Source organism: Chrysoperla carnea, chromosome 2 (assembly GCF_905475395.1).
Source record: "Chrysoperla carnea chromosome 2, inChrCarn1.1, whole genome shotgun sequence".
NCBI classification, from domain to species: domain Eukaryota; kingdom Metazoa; phylum Arthropoda; class Insecta; order Neuroptera; family Chrysopidae; genus Chrysoperla; species Chrysoperla carnea.
In genome coordinates, this window is record NC_058338.1 from 2,010,799 (window position 1) to 2,030,712 (window position 19,914).

At 34.6% G+C, this 19,914-nt stretch overlaps 1 protein-coding gene across 1 annotated transcript in view; it reads right to left on the minus strand.

Moving 5' to 3' along the window:
- LOC123291850 (ryanodine receptor) overlaps positions 1–19,914 on the minus strand; it is a 35,609-nt gene that overhangs the window by 998 nt on the left and 14,697 nt on the right. The window contains exons 17-55 of the mRNA XM_044872281.1: positions 19,339–19,537; positions 18,783–19,007; positions 18,478–18,710; positions 17,568–18,355; positions 17,086–17,501; positions 16,496–16,636; positions 16,049–16,186; positions 15,827–15,979; positions 15,609–15,724; positions 14,772–15,191; positions 14,496–14,697; positions 13,977–14,159; positions 12,930–13,791; positions 12,586–12,864; positions 11,661–12,255; positions 11,203–11,414; positions 10,575–10,712; positions 9,418–10,236; positions 9,044–9,179; positions 8,544–8,789; positions 8,271–8,460; positions 7,923–8,196; positions 7,524–7,835; positions 6,554–6,919; positions 6,153–6,488; positions 5,971–6,093; positions 5,437–5,758; positions 4,965–5,313; positions 4,648–4,808; positions 4,377–4,578; positions 3,319–3,837; positions 2,718–3,101; positions 2,509–2,649; positions 2,190–2,439; positions 1,715–2,112; positions 1,177–1,335; positions 860–1,067; positions 648–779; positions 57–213 (exon numbers count right to left, since the gene is read on the minus strand). Coding sequence (XP_044728216.1) covers positions 57–213; positions 648–779; positions 860–1,067; positions 1,177–1,335; positions 1,715–2,112; positions 2,190–2,439; positions 2,509–2,649; positions 2,718–3,101; positions 3,319–3,837; positions 4,377–4,578; positions 4,648–4,808; positions 4,965–5,313; positions 5,437–5,758; positions 5,971–6,093; positions 6,153–6,488; positions 6,554–6,919; positions 7,524–7,835; positions 7,923–8,196; positions 8,271–8,460; positions 8,544–8,789; positions 9,044–9,179; positions 9,418–10,236; positions 10,575–10,712; positions 11,203–11,414; positions 11,661–12,255; positions 12,586–12,864; positions 12,930–13,791; positions 13,977–14,159; positions 14,496–14,697; positions 14,772–15,191; positions 15,609–15,724; positions 15,827–15,979; positions 16,049–16,186; positions 16,496–16,636; positions 17,086–17,501; positions 17,568–18,355; positions 18,478–18,710; positions 18,783–19,007; positions 19,339–19,537 — 11,484 coding nt within the window. The remainder of the gene's footprint in view (positions 1–56; positions 214–647; positions 780–859; positions 1,068–1,176; positions 1,336–1,714; positions 2,113–2,189; positions 2,440–2,508; positions 2,650–2,717; positions 3,102–3,318; positions 3,838–4,376; positions 4,579–4,647; positions 4,809–4,964; positions 5,314–5,436; positions 5,759–5,970; positions 6,094–6,152; positions 6,489–6,553; positions 6,920–7,523; positions 7,836–7,922; positions 8,197–8,270; positions 8,461–8,543; positions 8,790–9,043; positions 9,180–9,417; positions 10,237–10,574; positions 10,713–11,202; positions 11,415–11,660; positions 12,256–12,585; positions 12,865–12,929; positions 13,792–13,976; positions 14,160–14,495; positions 14,698–14,771; positions 15,192–15,608; positions 15,725–15,826; positions 15,980–16,048; positions 16,187–16,495; positions 16,637–17,085; positions 17,502–17,567; positions 18,356–18,477; positions 18,711–18,782; positions 19,008–19,338; positions 19,538–19,914) is intronic.

Below are 19,914 nucleotides of genomic sequence, written 5' to 3' on the forward strand. Positions count from 1 at the left end.
AAAAATGATTTTGATTCCAGTTCGAGTTCGTTGATGCTTTCTTTTCTTTTTTTTACCTTGAATGATAGCTAACAAGATGACGACAATGAAGAAGAAGAAAGTGATGTCAAACATTATACGATAAACTTCATATTCATCACCATCTGGGGATTCGATTTCATCACCAATACCTCCACCAGCTCGTACTCCTTTATACAAATGGAAAACGAAACACTAAAACAGACAGACGAGAGTCAAACTCAATATTGCTTTGAAGATTTATTAACAAAACTGTTTTTATTAATTACATTTTTCCCGAAAACAGAAACAGGGATAATAATTCGTACTAATTAAAACAGGAAGTGGGCCTGTTTTCAGTAGTTGCAATTTAGACTAATTTAAGAACGGTCCTCCTTATCTTTACCCTCCATAGTTTTTTGAGAATGTGTGATGTATATTCATGAATGTATATTCATTTGTTTCCCGCTACCTTTGCGTCTTCCCCCTTAGTCTATTTGAGATTTCGGAATAGCCTTGATCTTATTGAGCCCTGATTATCGAAATTACTGTATATCATATTTTAAGGATTTGTCGCTCCGGACGACTCCCAGCTCACCCCTCCCTTCTGGATCGGGCCATGGTATTACATATTTGATTATGATACTTACAGTTAACATATCATGACATTTTTTATCGACTTCGTCATCTTCTTCTTGAATATAGAATTTCCGGAAGAAGTTAAAAGCAATTACCGTATAAATATATACAATAATTGTTAACAACATGACAGTTAAAATTAACTGAAATCAATAAAAAATTAATCGTTAAATGGATATACGATTAAATATACGGATTTGAAAAAAAAAAAACATGGACATACTTGTTTTCCATTGTGTGTTACTGATTGTAAAATAGTTCGCAAAGTTTTGAAACCAACAGCAACGTCCAGCAAATGAGCCGCAAAGAAAAAGTTATTAAAATTACCCAAAATTGAGAATGTGAAATACCATAATGAATATAAGAATGCGTTATCCGTAACTGTAACACCAACTTTCCATATTTGATAGCGCCAATCGATACTTAAAATGCTGTTAACAAATATTTATTAAAAAAAAACGAGTTCAGTGAAAATATTTCAAATTAGGGTTGATCGGACATTAAGGCAATGTTTAGATAAAAATCTAAAGAAATACTTACAAATGAATTAATCCCCGTTTTTCTTCGGTGTCATCATGTGTAAATGATGTTTTTTCCATTCCTAATAGATTACTGATCGCCTCAAAATCGTAAGTTTCGCTGTATTTGGTACGAACTTTCTTTTTAATAAATTTATCCCAATAATTTACCGGGAATGATCTGTGAATGAACAATTATAAAAATTAAATATTTATTAGTACGTGTGTTAGTGTCTGGATTTAAATTGTGGGAAATACTTTCTGCCCATCTTCTAATTTAATCTTGCAGTGTTCTGAAAAACAATTCTAGAAAAATGAGTACCTAAGTCTAAAAAATTATGAAACATTCGGGAAAATTTGGGAAAGATCTATGTAAAACTTATTAAGCAGTTTCAAAACTGCGTTTTTACACGTTTTTGGGATCTCCTAGAAGACTTTTTAAGAATTAATCAGAGATTTTATGAAAATTTAGCTAAAGTAAGAGTAAGACTAAATCAGTAAAGGTCAGCTTAGTATTTTGGAATTGCGAAGAGGTAAGAAAATGATAAGTAAATATTTACTTAGCACAAATAACTAATTTATCCCAATGTGATTTGATGTCATCGTCTTCTGGCTGTTCGGCAATATATAAACCATCGAATTCTAATCGTCGAGCGATTTCCTTTTCACGTTTAAATATAGCCAACGGTACTTTAAGGTGATAGTATGCAATCAACATTGCTAACGAAACAAGACTGTGTAACATTGCAGCTAAACGCATCACGTGTGCCATATAGAAGAAATCCTCGTCCACATGCACTAACTCTTGTACGTCATCTTCATCGTCACCATCACCGTCACCGCTTCCATCACCCGAACCAGATCCATCAACGGCCCCTGATCCAGATCCTGATACTAAGTCACGAAGTCCACTACCACTACCACTTCCATTTTCATCGTCTTCACCAAGAGTCGTTACCTAGACAAAATTTCAAACAACTAGTATCTTTACGAAAAATCGTCAAAAACAAAAAAAAAATGTACGAGGAACTTTACCTTATAGAACAGCAGTATGAAGTTAATACAGAAAGCTAAGACAAGGGCAACATATTTAAGATTATAGAAATTTCTAGCTAAGAAAGAAACAACACGATGTGTGTACGCATTAATATCAATTTCGGAGACGGCAGATTTATGTTCAACAGTTTCGTGTGTCTTCGATTCACTTTCAATAGCTGCCATTACAGCTTGCTGAGCTTGTTGTGCTTCAACTGTTTCTTGAGCTGCACGTTTTGCTGCTTCACCGCTATTAAATAAAAAGATAAATATATAGTCGAAATTTGTTAATTAGAAGGGGGATTAAAACAAAGATTACCCAAGTAAATCGGCTAAAGATGGAATTTGTTCTTGAGGTACTTCTAGATTTTCAGCTCCTTCCACAGGTTCGGCAGCAACTTCTCCTTCACCACGATTTTCAGTTTCTGTAGACCCTTGTTTCTGTAGATCTTGTTTCGTTCTAGAACAAAAAAATTGAAATATTAAAAAAAAAACGATAAACGTTACCTGATTTTTCTCTAGCCATACCCTCCTGGATCATCCTTATTTTCGTTAACCGCCTGCAGCTGCATATTATTCGAATCTGATTGAGCTGCAGGCGGTGGCATTATACGTAATGGACCAATTTTTTCTTCTTCTTTAATTTCAACAACAGGTTCTTCTACAACTGGGCCACGCATTAATGATAGTAAAATTCCAGCAATATATCGAAGAACAACTGAGACACCAAATCCAGAATAGTAGAATGCAAAGAAAATCATTTTAAAGAATCCAATAACAATTTCAGGAATCGACATTTGTTGTAATTCAGACATTTTTTGTTTGATATTACTTGGACTAAGCATATGGAAACCAAAGGAAATGCCATCTTTAACTGCTTGATAGCCACGTCTAAATGGATCTTTTCCAGCTCTGGAATCATAATAATAACCTATTATGATCTCGTTCAATAATCCACACAAATCTTAGATCATATATTTTAATTTTCAAAGACATCAATTAATATGGTTAACTATTATTTGGACATTAATTATTTCAGCCAGAAATAATAATGCCAGAATTTTTATTTCTGGCTTAAATAGATACTAAAATTAAAATGTGCTGCATAAAACTTGGTGTTCGGGCTTACCTTTCTTCATCCTCATCCGTCATGTAACTGTAGCTTGCAGCGCCAGTTTTTCCGCCACCGCCAGAATCTTCTGTTGCCATTAAACCACTAGCGTGTGTCATTTCAAAAATTGCATCCTCACAGAAGTTTACAAAAGCTTCCAGTTTTTCCTTGTCACCACCTTCCGTTACAATTGAATAGAAGAAAGCCCGCTTAGATTCTTTAATTTGTGGTTTTTCCCATTGTTCAATATTCGATTCTTTAATTTCAAAATAAACACGTTCAATTTTTTTACTACTACCCAAAATTTCGATACGGCCCAAGAATGGTTCAAAATAATTGAGTACTGATCCAGCTGTTTCCAAGAACCGTGCTAAACGTGGTTCATTCGGCATATGTTCGGATAAGTTTGTTAAAAGTACAGCCAAATTGAAACCGATTTCTTTGGATGGTTCGTGGAACCGATCGCAAAATTCAACGTAATTAACTTTACCATCATGATTTTTATCGCAGCACATCAATAAGAAATCAATTTCTTCCCTGAAATCAAAATTGATAGCTTTTTTAGTGAAATTGTTTGAACGGGTAAGGTATTTATCATTTAAGTCGGATAAAGGAATACATAAAATAGCCATTTTTAGAGAATCCTCAATAACAGCTTCGATTTTGATGATTTTTTTTTTTCAAAATAATTATTTTTGTATATTATTTAAAATCAGAAATATTTCAGAGAGGGGAAATAATCTGGAGGGGGGAAAGGCAATGTCGCGACTGATATATAGACGCCCAGAATAAATCGCTAATAATAGAAGTTTGAAATTTTGAGATGATATTGATTTTATACTGTTAGAATAGCCTAAAATATAAGATCATTAGTTTGGGCGAAGTAGAATTAGCTTGGGGGAACTTCTAAGCTCCCAAGCGTATGGTAAAAGCACACTTACTGATCAATATGACTTGTTCTAGACACTCCCTGGTAAGAGTTATTTATTCTAAGACTTATTAAGACTTATTCTTTCTTCAAATATTTTTTTCGCCAGTGTTAAATGATATATTTTCCTCCATTATTAAATACTTACGGTGTATAACTTTTTTGTTGTTCCATTTTCTCCTTGAAATCTTTAGGGTAAACCCAACCATCTTGATTCAAATCAATTTCTTGGAAGTTTGATGACGATGTCAAATCTTTTAATTTCAAGAACATATCAAAGTATTTGAGAATTAATTCAACATTTGAAGCACTTTCCACTAATGTGTCCACCATTTGTTTACCAATTGTACCTAAGAGTGAAATTTTGAAAATAATAATCGTTTTTCCTTCATAGTATGCCAAGTCCAAGTCATCCTTACCATTAACTATGTTTCCTTCAAGCATAGATAACATCATAGTAATCATATCCTTTTGTAAATTTAATAATTCTTTAAGTAAATCCACTTGGCTAGAATTTTTCGATAATTTATCTTGCATATGAGAGAACAAGAAAAGAAAACCTCCAACAGCATCCCACAATCTAAAAATTAATGTTTATTTTATTTGATAATTACTGAGTCTGACAAAGCATTCGAGCTTCAAGCATATGTCAATTTAAAAAAAGGGACACCCTGTATATTACATATATAACAGGGTATAAAAAAGGCTCTCTAGGATTCTTAAAATGAAATCTTACCTTGAATGAGCCAATGCCTGTTGATTTTGAGTACATGGACCTTGAATGACCTCAGTGAGTGTGTTAAATACTTGACTGGCCACACCAATAGCCTTAAAGAAATTTGCTTTACCCGCAGGATCAATTAACTCTTTGCTTGAATAATGCCAATAAAAGTCCATAATTGATTCCTGTAAACGTAGCAGATAATCGACAGTACAAATAACAACATTGACAGTGGTCGTATTTCCGGCTTGAGTACGTAAATAATTTTGCCATTCCAAATTGTGACCTTCACATGTTAGTTGGATAAATCGGAATAAGGCACATGTAAATTCAGCATCGTGCATATTTTTCTCACCAGCCGCTCCTGTTCAAAGATAAATTAAAAATTTATTTAATAAGTAATTAATTAAAAAATAAAAATTAATATATGCATTTATAGCAACAACAAAAAATTTATGCGACTTCTGCCTTAAATTAGTCAGCGTACCTTCTGATCCTACACCAAGACCTTCAGCTTTTGTGTTTCGTTCAAAAGCATCCAGATCCAAAACACTGCATGAATTCATAAGCCCAGCAACGGAAGTGAAAAATCCAACATCTTTTTTCTCTTTTAAATGATTTAACATGCCCATTTGTATGTCTAAATTACCGCCACGTAAGACTGATATGCCCAATTGCAACGTACGCATCACCATATCGGATGGTTGACCTTTGCAAGCTGATATATGAAGTAGAACCATTTCAGCTACGCCACGATTTGCTAATCTTGTTTGATGGAATAATAATTTTTGTTTTTCCATTTCTTGTTCCTGTAAAAATCAAAATATTTGATTCAAGACAATTGGTAGAATTTCATAACATTCATAATCTCTGCTAGGATTTTTCCCATTACTGATTACGGCGGTCAACCCATTTCTTTTATCGTAGGTTCATAAACTTCGACTTCAGACAGATCTTCGATTGTTCTTTAAACATCAACGTTTTCCGTCTATACTTTTACGAATAGAAATAAGTAACTTACATGAATTGATGATTTTTCTTCGGCGGCCTCTTCGCCACCTTCTTCTTCATCACCACCTTCCTCCTCTTCTTCGCCACAAGATTTCGCAACAATTTCAGCGTAACTCATATATAATGGATCTTCCTGTAAAAATTCATAGATTTTATAGCAAATAAACAATCCTAACTCTGTGCTGTGAGTACCTGTAGCGCTCCAGATCGTTCAGTCATAGCTCCACGACAGAAAGTTGTTACTAATTGTGTCAATGGATCTGGTTTACTTTCTTCAGAATCTTCGCTCTGTTTACGTAGCTCAGAGTTTTCAAAACTTTGTGTTAAATCTTCAATCATTATTTCTTGCCCAACATTTTCCTCTTGTAGCCAGAACTCATGGTATGTTCGAGCAAAGATATTAATTGCACGATGTCGAGGTAAACTGTGCAATGATGCTTGTCGGAAACAAGACAATACAGCACGCTTTCGTTGAGTGGAAACTACTGATCTGTAAACGCCTTTTTGTTGTTGTTGGGGGTGATCAATCTATTTGGTACAAATTAGAAATATTTATGAATATTCCACATTGGTCGTAAAAGTTTGTAACTCACCATATGTAATCCATATAAAACTTTACTCATCGCCACTATACGATCCACAGTCTCATCAATTTGTACTTTACCATCGTTATGCTCTTTTTTGCTACCCAATTGACTGTATAAATAATGTTGCCAAGACATTTCATCCGCTGGATCAATTTTATCAGGTAATGTTAATTGTGTTTTTGCAAAATCCATGATATCATATTCTGGTAATTTCTTTAAATAACGATCTTTACAATGTTGCACTAATTCTTGTTCTCTACCAGCGAATAAATTCAATCCAACAGGTAAAAGACGTTTCAAGCAAGCCACCATTAAACTTGCTGCTATTTCCTTATCTTTATCACGTTTCTTATCACGATGCTTCTTCTTTTTCTGAAACATACCGAAGATTCATTTAAAAAAAAGATAGGTCAAGGCACCTCAAAGGTAGCACAAGACTGTCGAACGTCCTTAAATGAGCTGGCGGAACAAATGAATGTAAATCTTGTATGGGTACCAGCACAAAATTATTAGAAATGGCAAAAGGTTGTCGGATTCAAGCAACAATAAACTCCTCTTGAATGAGAATTACTTAAAAAAACGATTATTGCAGGAGCTGTCACAGTAGGGAGAAGGAAGAAACGATGTCTCATCTTATCTGTCGCGGTCTAGTTCTTGCCATGAGGAGAAGAACTCACTTGAGCCAGTGTTTCTTTGACGACCTCTGCGACCTGATCCGTTGACGTCATAGCACTCTTTCTGTTCTTAAACAGCTCGAAATTCATGGTTCATGAAGACCTTTTTCAGTATCACAACGACCTATTTGGTTTAAGTGTGTCCCATTTCAGGACAGCCACTTTAACCTAATCTAACCTATGTCATGGTAGTACCTTTCGGGTGTTGTTAACTCCCTTTTCAAACTTTTATAACGGCTTTACATTTAAAGCCCGTCCAAATTGAGACAGTGAAAATATGATTTGAATAAATATATTTATACCTTTGATTTACCACCTCCAGCTGCTTGACCTCCTTCTGGAATTGCGTTACGTCTTGTGGCCGCTGGCATGATAAGAGTCATATTATCAATTTCATTTGCTGATATAAAGTTTTGTTCTTCACGTAAGAAATATTGTGATTTTGACCAAATATTAAATATTTCCGCAACATAATTATATAAATGTTCTGCCTCAGCAATATTATGTCGTAGCCAATGGTTCCTTTGGAGGTCCACATATTTTATGAGCAATGGATAGAATGAATAAATATCTCGCACCAACAGTTGCCAATCTTCTTGAATTTGTGCTTCAATCTAAAAGAAATCATAAGAAAACTCTTTTTAATTAAGTGTAAAAACTAGTCAACTAGTTTTTAAAACGTGACGTGGAAAGTTACTTACCTGTGAGGTATCATCAGTTGAGCTTTTAATAAAACCACGCAAACTTTCTTCCTTATGGAACATATTTTCAGTACGTTTTTTCACACGTTCAGCCAATGGTAAAAATGGATCTTTAAGTAATTCCTCCGAACTGTTAATAATGATTTGTTGCGTGTACGCAGCAATTCGTGTCATCCAAGGAGCATTATCGTTGCCAATATTCTTTTTAATCATTTTCAAAACATTCTTTAATAATTGATTCATATGATCTGAAGTGACCATCGTCACATGATTGCTAAAAATCAAATATAAACAAAATAATAATACAAATTTATTTTTTTTCAAATCTTTGTACATCTTAAAACTTACCCAGCAGTTGGACTAACATTATCTGGACCTTGACCCCACCAAAATGGTAAATATGAGCATAATAATGGCAATATTACATCGATAATATGTGGAGAATCGCTGTACGTGCGATCACTTTCCACAAATTGATCAACTTCCTGAAGAATTGTATCTAATGTTGGCATTGATTTTTCCATTTGTGCCATTACATCTAACAAAATTGGGTTTGTTAAATTTTGTAAATTTCACTTTTAATTTAAGAGCAGTGCAAGTAGAATTTTAAAGAATATTTACCTTGCGCTTCTAAAGAATGATCAGCAATACGATTTAACAATGAGAACTGATTATGTTTATTTAAATGTGGTTCTAAGAAGGCAACAGGGAACGTCGAACTGAATGCTCCCAAACATGAACCTAACGCTGGCTTATGACGACCAATTTCGGTTTTCAAATATTTACGATCATGTGTTAGTGTTGGATCGGTGCCCAATGTGTACAACGATTGAAGCATTTTATATGAAGCTACTTGAATTTCATCAACTGTAAAAAAGAAAAAAAGCAGGCTATTACACACATTTTTGAAAAGTCTGAAAAAGTCTTAGGAATTCTGAATTTCTCAACGTTTTTAGACTGTCTAATTCAGACAGATAACTCTGAATTAGACAGTCGAGAAATTCAAAGCTATTCAGAGTTCCTATTCAGAGCTTTTCAGAGTTTTGAATACAGATTCTTTCTTCAAATATTTTTTCCACCAGGAATGTTTAAATGTAAAAGTGATTTGTGTAGAAACTTACGTAGTAAATCACTTCCATATTCACAGGATGCTAAATGATCAAACATTGCTGTTAAAACGGGTAAAATCACATCGTTTACGTACGCAAGTGAAGTTGATGTTTTTAAATGTGTTCCACGTAAGTGACTGTATTTTCCCTGCAAGAAAAATCATTTTCAATTTACAAAAAGTTCTGAAAAGGATGCTAAGATAATCTAAACTTAAATAATTTTCTTTCGTAAAAGGAGTAGCTTTTCTAGCCATAAAACTGAAGTGTTGTCACTGATTAAATATACCTACAGAATGGGCCATTTTAAAGATCCACCCTGTAGATTCAATTTATGATTCTCGTATCCCATATTCACTTAGAAATAATAAAGCAAGAAATAAATTTACCTCTTGCAAATTGATAATTGTATGGCCCAAATCATCAGCTGTATTGTTGAAAAATGTTAGCATAGATGTTCGAATAAATTCTGGACAATTCTTCACTAACGATTTAGCATCGATGCCTTTGACGAGTACTTGTAAACATCGTACAGTAATTCGTACATCCGCACCAAACGCAGCTAAACGTGATCGTAAAAGACTTGCTAATTTACAGAATAAAGCAGCCACCATTTCTTTTTCCTTCAAACTAGCTGCTCCCACATTATTTGTAGCTGTAGCAACGGCGGTAAAATAATTACGATGCGTAGAGAAATATTTCTCCATTAAAGGTAACACCACTTTTGAGAAAAATTTAATATCACGCGATGAAGTTTTGAACGATGTACGACGGCTGAATGTTGTCGAAGGTTTTAATAATTTCATGTTAATTGTAGCCCGATCTAAGTATTGAATTAATTTCTCCAATAAACTGTACGCAAATCGTAGTTCAATTGGAGGCGCAGTCGCACCTTGTTCCGTTTCAGTTCCACCTCGTGATGGTCTATGTAATTTGTATCCTTGATATTGGAGATATTTAAGGAACTCCTGTGATCGATCTCGATCTTTTCGCTTTTCTTTGTCGGTGAGTAAATCGTATGGCACTAATTGTGGATGAATTGCGCCACCGGATGAACTTAAATCTTCACGTTTTTTCTTTGCCCAAATATCGTGTGCATTTTCTGCTAAACGTTCAGCCATATTTTGCATTTCACGTGATAAAGTTAAATTTGACATGTCAACTGGATGTGGATTATAGCTGAATGGACTACCTTGATCACCTGCACCCTGGAAAATTTAAGACAATTTTTTTTTAAATCCCTATTCAAGTTAATATTCATGATTGATTAATTAATGTGGACTAAAAATAATGTTTATTAAACATTAAATTAATTATAATGCACTCCCGAAAATTTGTAATGATTTGTAATTACAGTGTAATTATTATGATGCCTGAGGAAGGTCAAATTTTAACTGAAACGTTGCTGAAATAAAAATTTGAAAAATAATCTGAAAGCACATTTGATCGAGCGAAAACATTTTCAAAATTATTTTAGGTAAAACAGATGGACATTTAAAGAAAATTCGGCGAAATTTTAAATATACTTTAAATAGTAAGTACTTACAGCTCCTGATTTAGACTGGCGACGAATGGATCCACCTCTTGGAAGAGGTACATCTCCCTCGGAATGTTCAACAGACCATCCAATTGCCAGTAAAGCTTTCAATGATTCTCGAACTGGTTCTTTATATCTTTCTTTTTCCTATTAGAAATCACAATCAAAATTATTTTTATTTTAATATACAAATATCTAGACCTGCAAAATTTTCGTATGCTGGATTTTTGGAATTATTATAAATTGATCAAGTGACGAAGGTTGTGTTTGCCCGGGTCTTGATTGACGAAGGTTCTAACGGTTAGAAAATGGTCGAAGTGAGGAGTTTGGTTGTCTCGGACCAACGCGTTTTAAGCCACCAAAGAGGCAAACAAGTATGGAGCTACAAAAACTATGGATATGGGGCTATAAAAACACATGAAATTAAAACGGACAAAACTTTTGTAACAACCTAATAGTTTCTTGTGTTTTCAAAATATTTCGGAAAAAGTTGAGCCCACTCGTTGAAATTTATAAATTCATTTAACGCGCACATCCTTCTGCCTTATTTTGTAAAATAATACAAGAATTCCAGCTTACTTCGAAAATTTACCAGATCTGACTTTTAGTAAACAAATTTGATATTATTTTGGCATACATAATCGTTTAACATGTTATATGGCTTCAATCGTGGATGTGTCCGGTGTTGATCACTCCATTGTTCACCATATTGCCATCCATTCTCTAATTTTCTGGACGCCCAAGCATCATGATAATGTTCAGAGAATTTTTGTACAATGGTATTTAGATCATTATTCAATACAACCATACTGGTATTAATTGGTTGTGGATTATATGGTCCATCTGGTCCTAGAGATTAAACAGAGACAAATAATAAATAAAAAAACCCGACTGCAGAAAATATGAGCTGACTATATACAGAGTATAGAATATATATCATACACTTGAGCTTAGCCAAGTTCTCATCCCATTTGGATCTGGCGTGTATCTTTGCTGAGAACTTGTTGCCGAATATCGAAGACTTAAAGTAAAATAAACATTAAGAAAGGTATCGCAGTGGGACTCATATGCTTCTAGACCATTAACGTCACTTACCAGTAAGTGAAGCTGTTGTAGCTTTTCCATACCATTCATCATCGTAATTTTTGGATAAGGAATAATCGGGTGGTAACGCACATCCAATAGCGATTAAACATGGCAAAGCTTTTCCAAACAATTCAGGATCATAATCCATTTTGGATAATGAATCAAATATATTTGAGAACAACATCATAGTTAAACGTTTTTCCTCATCTGATGACGCCCCATATAAACCTTGACCGCCCGATCCACTTGATCCATAATATTTAGCGCAACGATCATAATGAAGTGTTAACAGACGTAAAGCGACCGTTGTATATTCGGATAATTTTGAAACATCAACCGTAAGTTTTCGTAATAATTTTAATAACATGGCCGGTTGTAGTTGACTTGTTAACGCTACTAAAAAGTCTGAAACCGCTTCACGTTGACCCTTAGTTAACATACGGTTCTTTGATAATCGATAAACCGTATGTAAAGTTGCATCCAGTAAACTGGCGTAATTTTCAGCTTCTGAATAGAATCTACTGTGTTGGATTAAAAGTGGTAAGATGGAATTTCCAATATATCGATTCATGCTTAATGCCATGTCACTTTCAGAGCCATCATTCTAAGAAAAACAAAATTAAATTTAAAACAGGTTTAATTTAAATTAAAAAATAAAAAAAATCACAAAATGGCTGCTCTTTTTGCTAAAGGTCAAGCCGATAGCGACATCTTTAACTAATAGATAATGATGAATCGATTTTTTTCGTCGCATTCTTCAAGGCGCGAGGCCCATCGGACCGTGAGGCCGTAGACGTTGCCCGACATAGTTCACGTTGTTTTCCGCCACTGCAATGAATCTTGAGAGGCAAATTAATCCCAGGGAGATCACTGCCACATTCCTTATTATGCAGACTTGACCCGATACTTTCACCAACCTATTGTGTAAACTTACCTTATCCAACATGGTGGCACATCGTAAATCTGGTAGAAAAGCTTCTTCTAATAAACTATAAAATAGTTCCATTGTTTCGATACCATAAACTCTTTCCAAAAATAAAACAATACTCTGTTTATGACCGGGAATTAAACCAGATGGAACATCACTCTTAGGTTTTTCTTCACCTGGTGCTGGTTGTGTAAGTGTAAATCGTAAACTGAGAACACCCTGTAAATCTTCTAATGGAACTAGAGAACGAAGAATTGCTCGAGCTCGCAATGATTCATTTTTACCCTGAAAAAATCACCTTTTATATAAAACAACCAATACCTTAAAAAAAAACCTTGAATTTGACTTACGAGTGCAATAACAGCGCTGTCTGGGGCACAACGTCCAAGTAAATCGACAAGCGTACAATAAAAGTTCAAAATTGCAGCACCTGTATCGATATAATCTTCATCGTCCTCAGATTCTGGTAACGGATGGCTAAATACACTATTATCGACCGATCCACCATTTTCTAACATTTTTCGACGATCTGCTATTCTTTCAGACATTTTATTTGCTTCTTTAATTGCTTGAAGTAAACCTTCGCCTTCACCTCGTAACGCAAGGCCCAAACATTCAGGACGTCGAATTAATAGACGAATCACCAAGTTAGCATTTTCTTCAACACTTTCACCACTAACCCAAACACAGAATCGTAAAAAGTCCAAATAACGTTCACCCTCCACTGGATCCCAACCTAAATCTGGATAACCTTTTTCAATTAATTCGGAGTTTGATTGTAAACCACAACGTGATAAATATATAGCAATTTTCTCCAAATAATGTTCTCGTAATGCTAAAGCTAATTCTGTATTTTCCATTAAACTGGAGTATGCAACATCCAAAGGTGTCGAACCACGTAAACTTGGACGAGCAAGTAAAATATTTGAATTTTCTAATAAGAAATCGAAATGATCAAACATTGCTTTTTGATTTTGACGTCCAGTTCTACAGAAATAACATAAGAAACGACAACATGCCACAACCATTTCATGGGACGTATCCTTTTCATGGGAGACAGTCGTTTCGCCTTCAGCTTGTTGGGTGCTATCTGATTGTGCTTGATTGCGACGCCCTAACGTATTCATCATAATTGCCATGACATTTTCGTGAATACGCAAAATACGAATTAAGTCGGGATGTTGGAAAAATGTGTGATTATTTACAAGTTTCCTGTCAGAAAAAACCAATTTGAATTCAACAAAAATTTTAGAAATACATACTGTATGATCCATTTTAAACGAGCCAGTCAATTTTATTTTCTCAAGGTTAAATTTTTGAAAAACACATCTTTTCAAAAATGCATTCCCAATAATAAATCTTTTAAAATGGATCTGAATATTTCCAAAAAAATTTACCATAAGCGTTCCCGCACTAATTTCTCCTCTTCATGAGACATTTGTACTGGTAAAAGTGATCGAATTTGACTTAAACCAATCCACATTTCAGCCACATCATTTTTCGTCTTTGCATTTATAACGTAACATTTTTCAAGGGCTCGAATTAATTCCCCGACGGTATCATATTGACGAACTAATAAACTGTAAAAATGTTTATTAAAATAAAACTTTAAATAGTTCAAAAGTGAATTTAAGAGGCTGGTGGAAGACAGCAGGTGATTTTGGGCTTTCCGGGATGCTTTTAAAGCTAAATAAATCTTTCAAGTTGATTGGGCTATACACAACAAAATTTCAAACCGATGTTTCTCTGCGAAAAGTCATCGAATTTGGAACCGCAATAGTTCGTTTGAAAACTTGTATATTATTCCTAAATTTAATATAGTTTTAATGAGCTATTACGGTTCCAAATTCGATGATTTTTCGCAGAGAAATCTTAAACAAATTTTCCTTTAATATTTCGATTGTGTACATATTTACCTAAACATTTCGCGGACTAATTTGGAAGTTTCAATTTCTGCCTCTTCAGCCCATTTGACAATTGTTGCAATTAATACTTTTCTAAATATTTCCTCCGGTGTCTTTTTTGGTGGTTCTTCGGGTTCTTTAGGCTCTTCTTCTAATTCTTTTACAGCATTTATAAAATTGTATAGTTTTTTAATAGTTCCAGGTTTTTGTGTTTCTGTTTCCTCCTAGAAAATTAAATATTAAAGAAATATTTTTATTTTGGAGCATATAAATATAAAATTTGAAAACTTACAGCTTCAGCTTCAGCCTCTTGTAACGCACTAAGCGATACATGATTCATTAGTTTTTCATGGAAACCATTTAATCGTTCACGTAAATCATCTCCGCATGGAGTATTTTCCTTATCTTCCTCCAGTAAATTCTTAAAATTTAAGATGGCATTCATTTGTTCACGCGGTGGACAACGGAATTCTCTTGTTTTTTTCGCAGCAATGGCAGACGGTAAATCAGATTGTTTGATCTCATTATAACGACGTAATTGATCCACTTGCAAATCACTAACAAAATCATGACTGAAAGCAATAATCGATTCGACACGATGCCTTAATTGGATATCGCATAAATGATGGAGCAAATAACACATTTGTAATTTTGCACCTTCAGCCATTTTCATGTGTAGCAAACCTTTGCGATGTTCATCTTTGCCATCTAGATCAACATAAATCAATATTTTGGGGCTATTAGTTATTTATCAAGAAAAAAGTCCTGTTCAGGAAATAAGTCCATAAAATTGGAAAGGGAGGTATAACCGAGAGGTACTGCAAATAGGTCTCTATCACCTTGAGTAAGGGGTCCCTGATGCCTTGCTTGAGAAAAAAACCACCCGAAGGCGAGACGTCTATCCGGGTAAGAGATACTAATTTAAGCAGATAAAGCTATAGAATTCTGTTGAGACCAGGCGTCATTTGGAAAGAACACAGCTACGCCACCGGGATTTCTGTCATGATTATTGGATACAATGGTCTATTTTTTCCGGATCTATTTAATCCGGGGCTATTTTTTCCTAAATTCGTTATACACAGTTTGGTCTGTTGCATTCCTTATTCGAATTGGAAGATTTGTTACCTTTTTCAAATGAAGGATCCCAAGTTTCTGGATTGATCATAATTAAAAGTTTTTCAATTTCTTCATCTTGTAGCATTCCGACCAAAAGTAGTCGATCTGTTAATTTTAACAATGGTCTGTAAATAAATAAATGGAATTAAATTTGTAATTTTTCTGGTCAAATTAATCCGACTGAGTTGTGTTCTTTTGTCAACTTGTCCACAAAATGTAATACTTACAAGAATAGATTTTCATTTGAACCACCAATCGGATCTCGATTATGTACTTGATTAATTTCGACCGCTTCCTCCAAAGCAGACATTATATAATCTCGTACGACATCCAATGGAAAATATGGCGAGTATAAATTCCGAATATTATCAACATTTTCGCTAAAATATCAAAAGGAAATTGATTAAAAAATGTTTGTTTAAAATGGTAGCATAAACTTGTATACTTACGCAATATCGGTCATTTTCATTTGAGGTCGAACTGATTCTGATTTTAAGCTACGTAAACTATGACCCATTTCTGGATCTTCATAAAGTTCTTTTAATTCTGGTCCCAATGGAATTACATATTCGTTCTTACAAACTTCCCTGTATTATAAAAACATAATAAGTTCGAAATTTTGATTAATTGAAACGATTTCATTTCTACAGTTTTTATGGCGCTTTAATTTGATTATTGATTTTTCTAAACTTCGATAGGACAACATGAAAATTCAGAATAAAATTTAAAAATATCTTGTCTAGTTTTTGAAATTATAAATCGTTATTGCAAATCTAAAACCCATCGATTTTTGACGTAGAAATTATTGAAAAATTGGCGAAAAAATTGATACTCAAATTAAAACACTAAGAAAATCGTATGTTCCTTGACACGGCCTTTACAGACAAATAACTTACATAGTCGTGGCATGCGATTCGAGATGTAAAGCTATCAGCAAATCATAAAATCCTTGACGTAATGGTCCGGACATATACTCCGAACGAATTGCATAAAGTAGTTGCTTTTGGTCTACATGTTGGCATAAAACATGGGCTGCCCTAAAATTTCAAAAGGTTAAATTAAGTTAAGCTCTCCGCTGTAACAAATTAGGGAAATTTTTCGTGAATAGAAGGCAATAATCATATCGTATTTGAACCAATGAATGCGGGGTAAAGTCAAGATGTGCTGAGAAGTTTGAAAAAAAACAGCGCATAGGGTACTGGCTAATGCAGCGCATCATGATTATTGCAGGAGTTGTCATAAAAGGGAAGAGCCAGCCTCTTTATGAAGACCTTTACGACCAGACGTTCGTTGACGTCAAAGCACTCCTGCTGTTCTTAAACAACTCCAAATGGTTCATGGACGGGGTGGCCGGGGATGGAACTATTTTTTTAGTATCACAACGAACCTATGGTCTAAGTTTGTCCCATCCTAGGATAGGCTTACCCAACCTATAAACAGTTTGCTTGAATATTCTCCAAGAGATGTTTGAACATAAAATGAATACCTATAATTGGATTGGAAGCATAACGCAGCGTAAAGAGTTAACGTATGTGCATGGAAACTTAACAAACGATCCATTTCAATTAGCTCCAAAACATCAATACATCGATCCTCTTCTGGAATATGTAACGCCAACATGGAGATTGGATCTTCGCAAAGCATAGACCAACCTCGTATATCGGATAACTTCAACGCATGTACTTGTAAACTTTGATTGGGTACACGGGCCCATTGATGTGGTTTTAAACATTGCACTTTCAACCGTGGTGGAAATTGTGGTACAACATGCCGATCGCTGTTTTGTAACACAGCTGCCGAAAGTGGTAAAGTTGTGGGTGTACGACCCAATTCAATTTGTAAGATTTCTTTGGATGTTGCTTCAACAAAAATTGCAGGGAATATTTTTGTACCAGGTTCCATCTGTAATTCAATCAAAATTATTTATCGAGAAAATATTCAATCAAATCCTCCCTTTTAATTACATACTTTATATTTGTGGGAAGTTTCTTTGCCTTCACATGTGAAAGTTAAATAACCAGTTGCTGTGTCCACAAAACATCCAACAAACATTCCTTGACTGGCACCTTTACCAGACGAATCTTGGCTCACTTCATTGTAGAGTTCATCGGCTCGCACCATGTAACATGATTGACGATCGATACCATCCACAATTCGATCGTATTCATCCACAATAACGACTGAAGCTTGACGTACACACTTCTGATTGAAATCTTTGGTATGTAAATGATATTGAGTGGTCACCCAACCGATATACAAGTGTGTTGGATCTTGTCCAGGAAATACTCGAACGCCGTAGAAATATTCGTTAATCAGTTTCAAACATTCTACATCATAGATTTCATTTCCAATTGATTCAACGGCTGCGGGTCCTGGTACAGACATTTGTTTTTGTTGCGTTGCTCCAGGTGGTAAATTTAAATTACCCTGTGACGATCGCATTGTAGCATTTCGTGACAAAGATGGTTGAGCATTTCTGGCTGACATTTTACCACTTGGATCTTGTATATTAATTCTGGGTGGTGGCTCAGAACTTCTAACACTTGGTTTAACTTTTTCCTCAACTTGAGCATCACGTGTTTTTCGTGAAAAAAATCTGAAAGGTGAACGACCACGTTTTTTCTTATCATCAACTTTTTCCGCTTCGTTATATTGAGTCATATCGACGTCACTTGTTGAACGATGAATTTTTCCATCGGGTCCTATTCCTGTATCAATATCGTACGCTGGTTGTTGGATATTTCGTACAAGTGAACCTGTAACGTTATTGAAATAAAAACAATCGTGTTAGTCATCAATTTTGCAAATCAAATGATCTCCAGAAAATACATATATACTGCCCTTGGTAGAAAAAAATAAAAAAAATTTTGAATCAAACCTTTTCGTGCGGGTCTCGTTGGTTTTAATTTAGATTTAGTTTCTCGTTCTTTCATAAGTTCTTCTTGCTCTGTTCCATCTTCATAATTTCTTTGTAAACCTTTGATGTCGGTCATCGAAAATCCACTTCGCATTATCTGCTCAATGTGTGCGGGAGTTTGTTGATCAGCATCGTTCCTTAAACGGTGCTGACGTATTTTGATTTCTTGCCAACGACGTGCTTTTTCATTTTCACTATAAACAATTTGGAAAAACAATATTATTTCAAGAAAATTCATGACAGAGTCTACCAGATTTTTTACATACTCAATAAATTCTGGTAAACAAATGACGGGCAAACTCAATCGTAGAAATTCCCAATTTGCTTTTTCCATTGTTTCAAATGTATTATGGGATATCTTTAAACATGGCGGCGTATCGGAACCGGCTAAAATTCTTGTAACATCAATTTTAGTATCAGGCATATCATCCGTATTTTCGAAAATTGGTTGATCTTTTGTGTACCAATAAGTAACGGCTCGTTTCATGTTTCTAGAGAAAAATAAAAATAATTTTACGTAAATTTTACATAAAACTGATAAAAATTTGTGTTATTTTTTTATCGATATGGCTAGGCCAATTTGAAATCGCTGGCACAAATTTAAACACCTGGAATTTAAACACCTGGAACAAATGGAAGAGGACTTTCCGTTTTAGAATTTTATTTTCTACCTGATGCAACAAGAGCACCCGTTACTTTTGGGACAAGGGAATTTTGAAAGTATTAAAATTTCAAAAGGCTTAAAGAATTTTGTGCAAATCAAATTTCACAAATCAAAATTTTCACTAGGCCCAACGACTTTAATAAGCCAGTTATACTTACACACAGAATGGTTCATAGCCCTCTTGTAGCCCACAAGTTGTGAAAAATTTTAAGTGGTTTACATCTTGTCCAAAACATAATTTTGCTTTTTGTCCAACACCCAACGTTAATGCCGGAACAAAATTATCACCTTGTACCTCACTAAATGTGGTCTCGCCACCAAGTGTGTCCATTAATAATTCACCATTTAATGAAAAACCTAAATTTTGAAGCATTTTTTAGTTTCTTTTAGGATCCAAAATAAAATTTAATTATGATTTTAGTAACAATCCAGAGAAATTAGATACAGTTAAGACTTTATCAAACTATTATACTGCAGGATCGGATGAGTCAAATGCCGGAGATCATTCTAGGGCGGGGGTTTATGGACCTAGAATAAAATAATCGATTCCTTTTATTGATCAATATCGACCCAGATATACAACATAAAGGGGTTACAGTTCTCAGATAGTTAAGTCGCAGCTTTGAAGTTGATTCCAATCGAGGATAGTCTATAAATGATTCGAGAAACTGAACTACCTGGCACTGAATAAGACAGTCAAACTGATCTGGATACCGGACTAGTCTGGCGTTGAA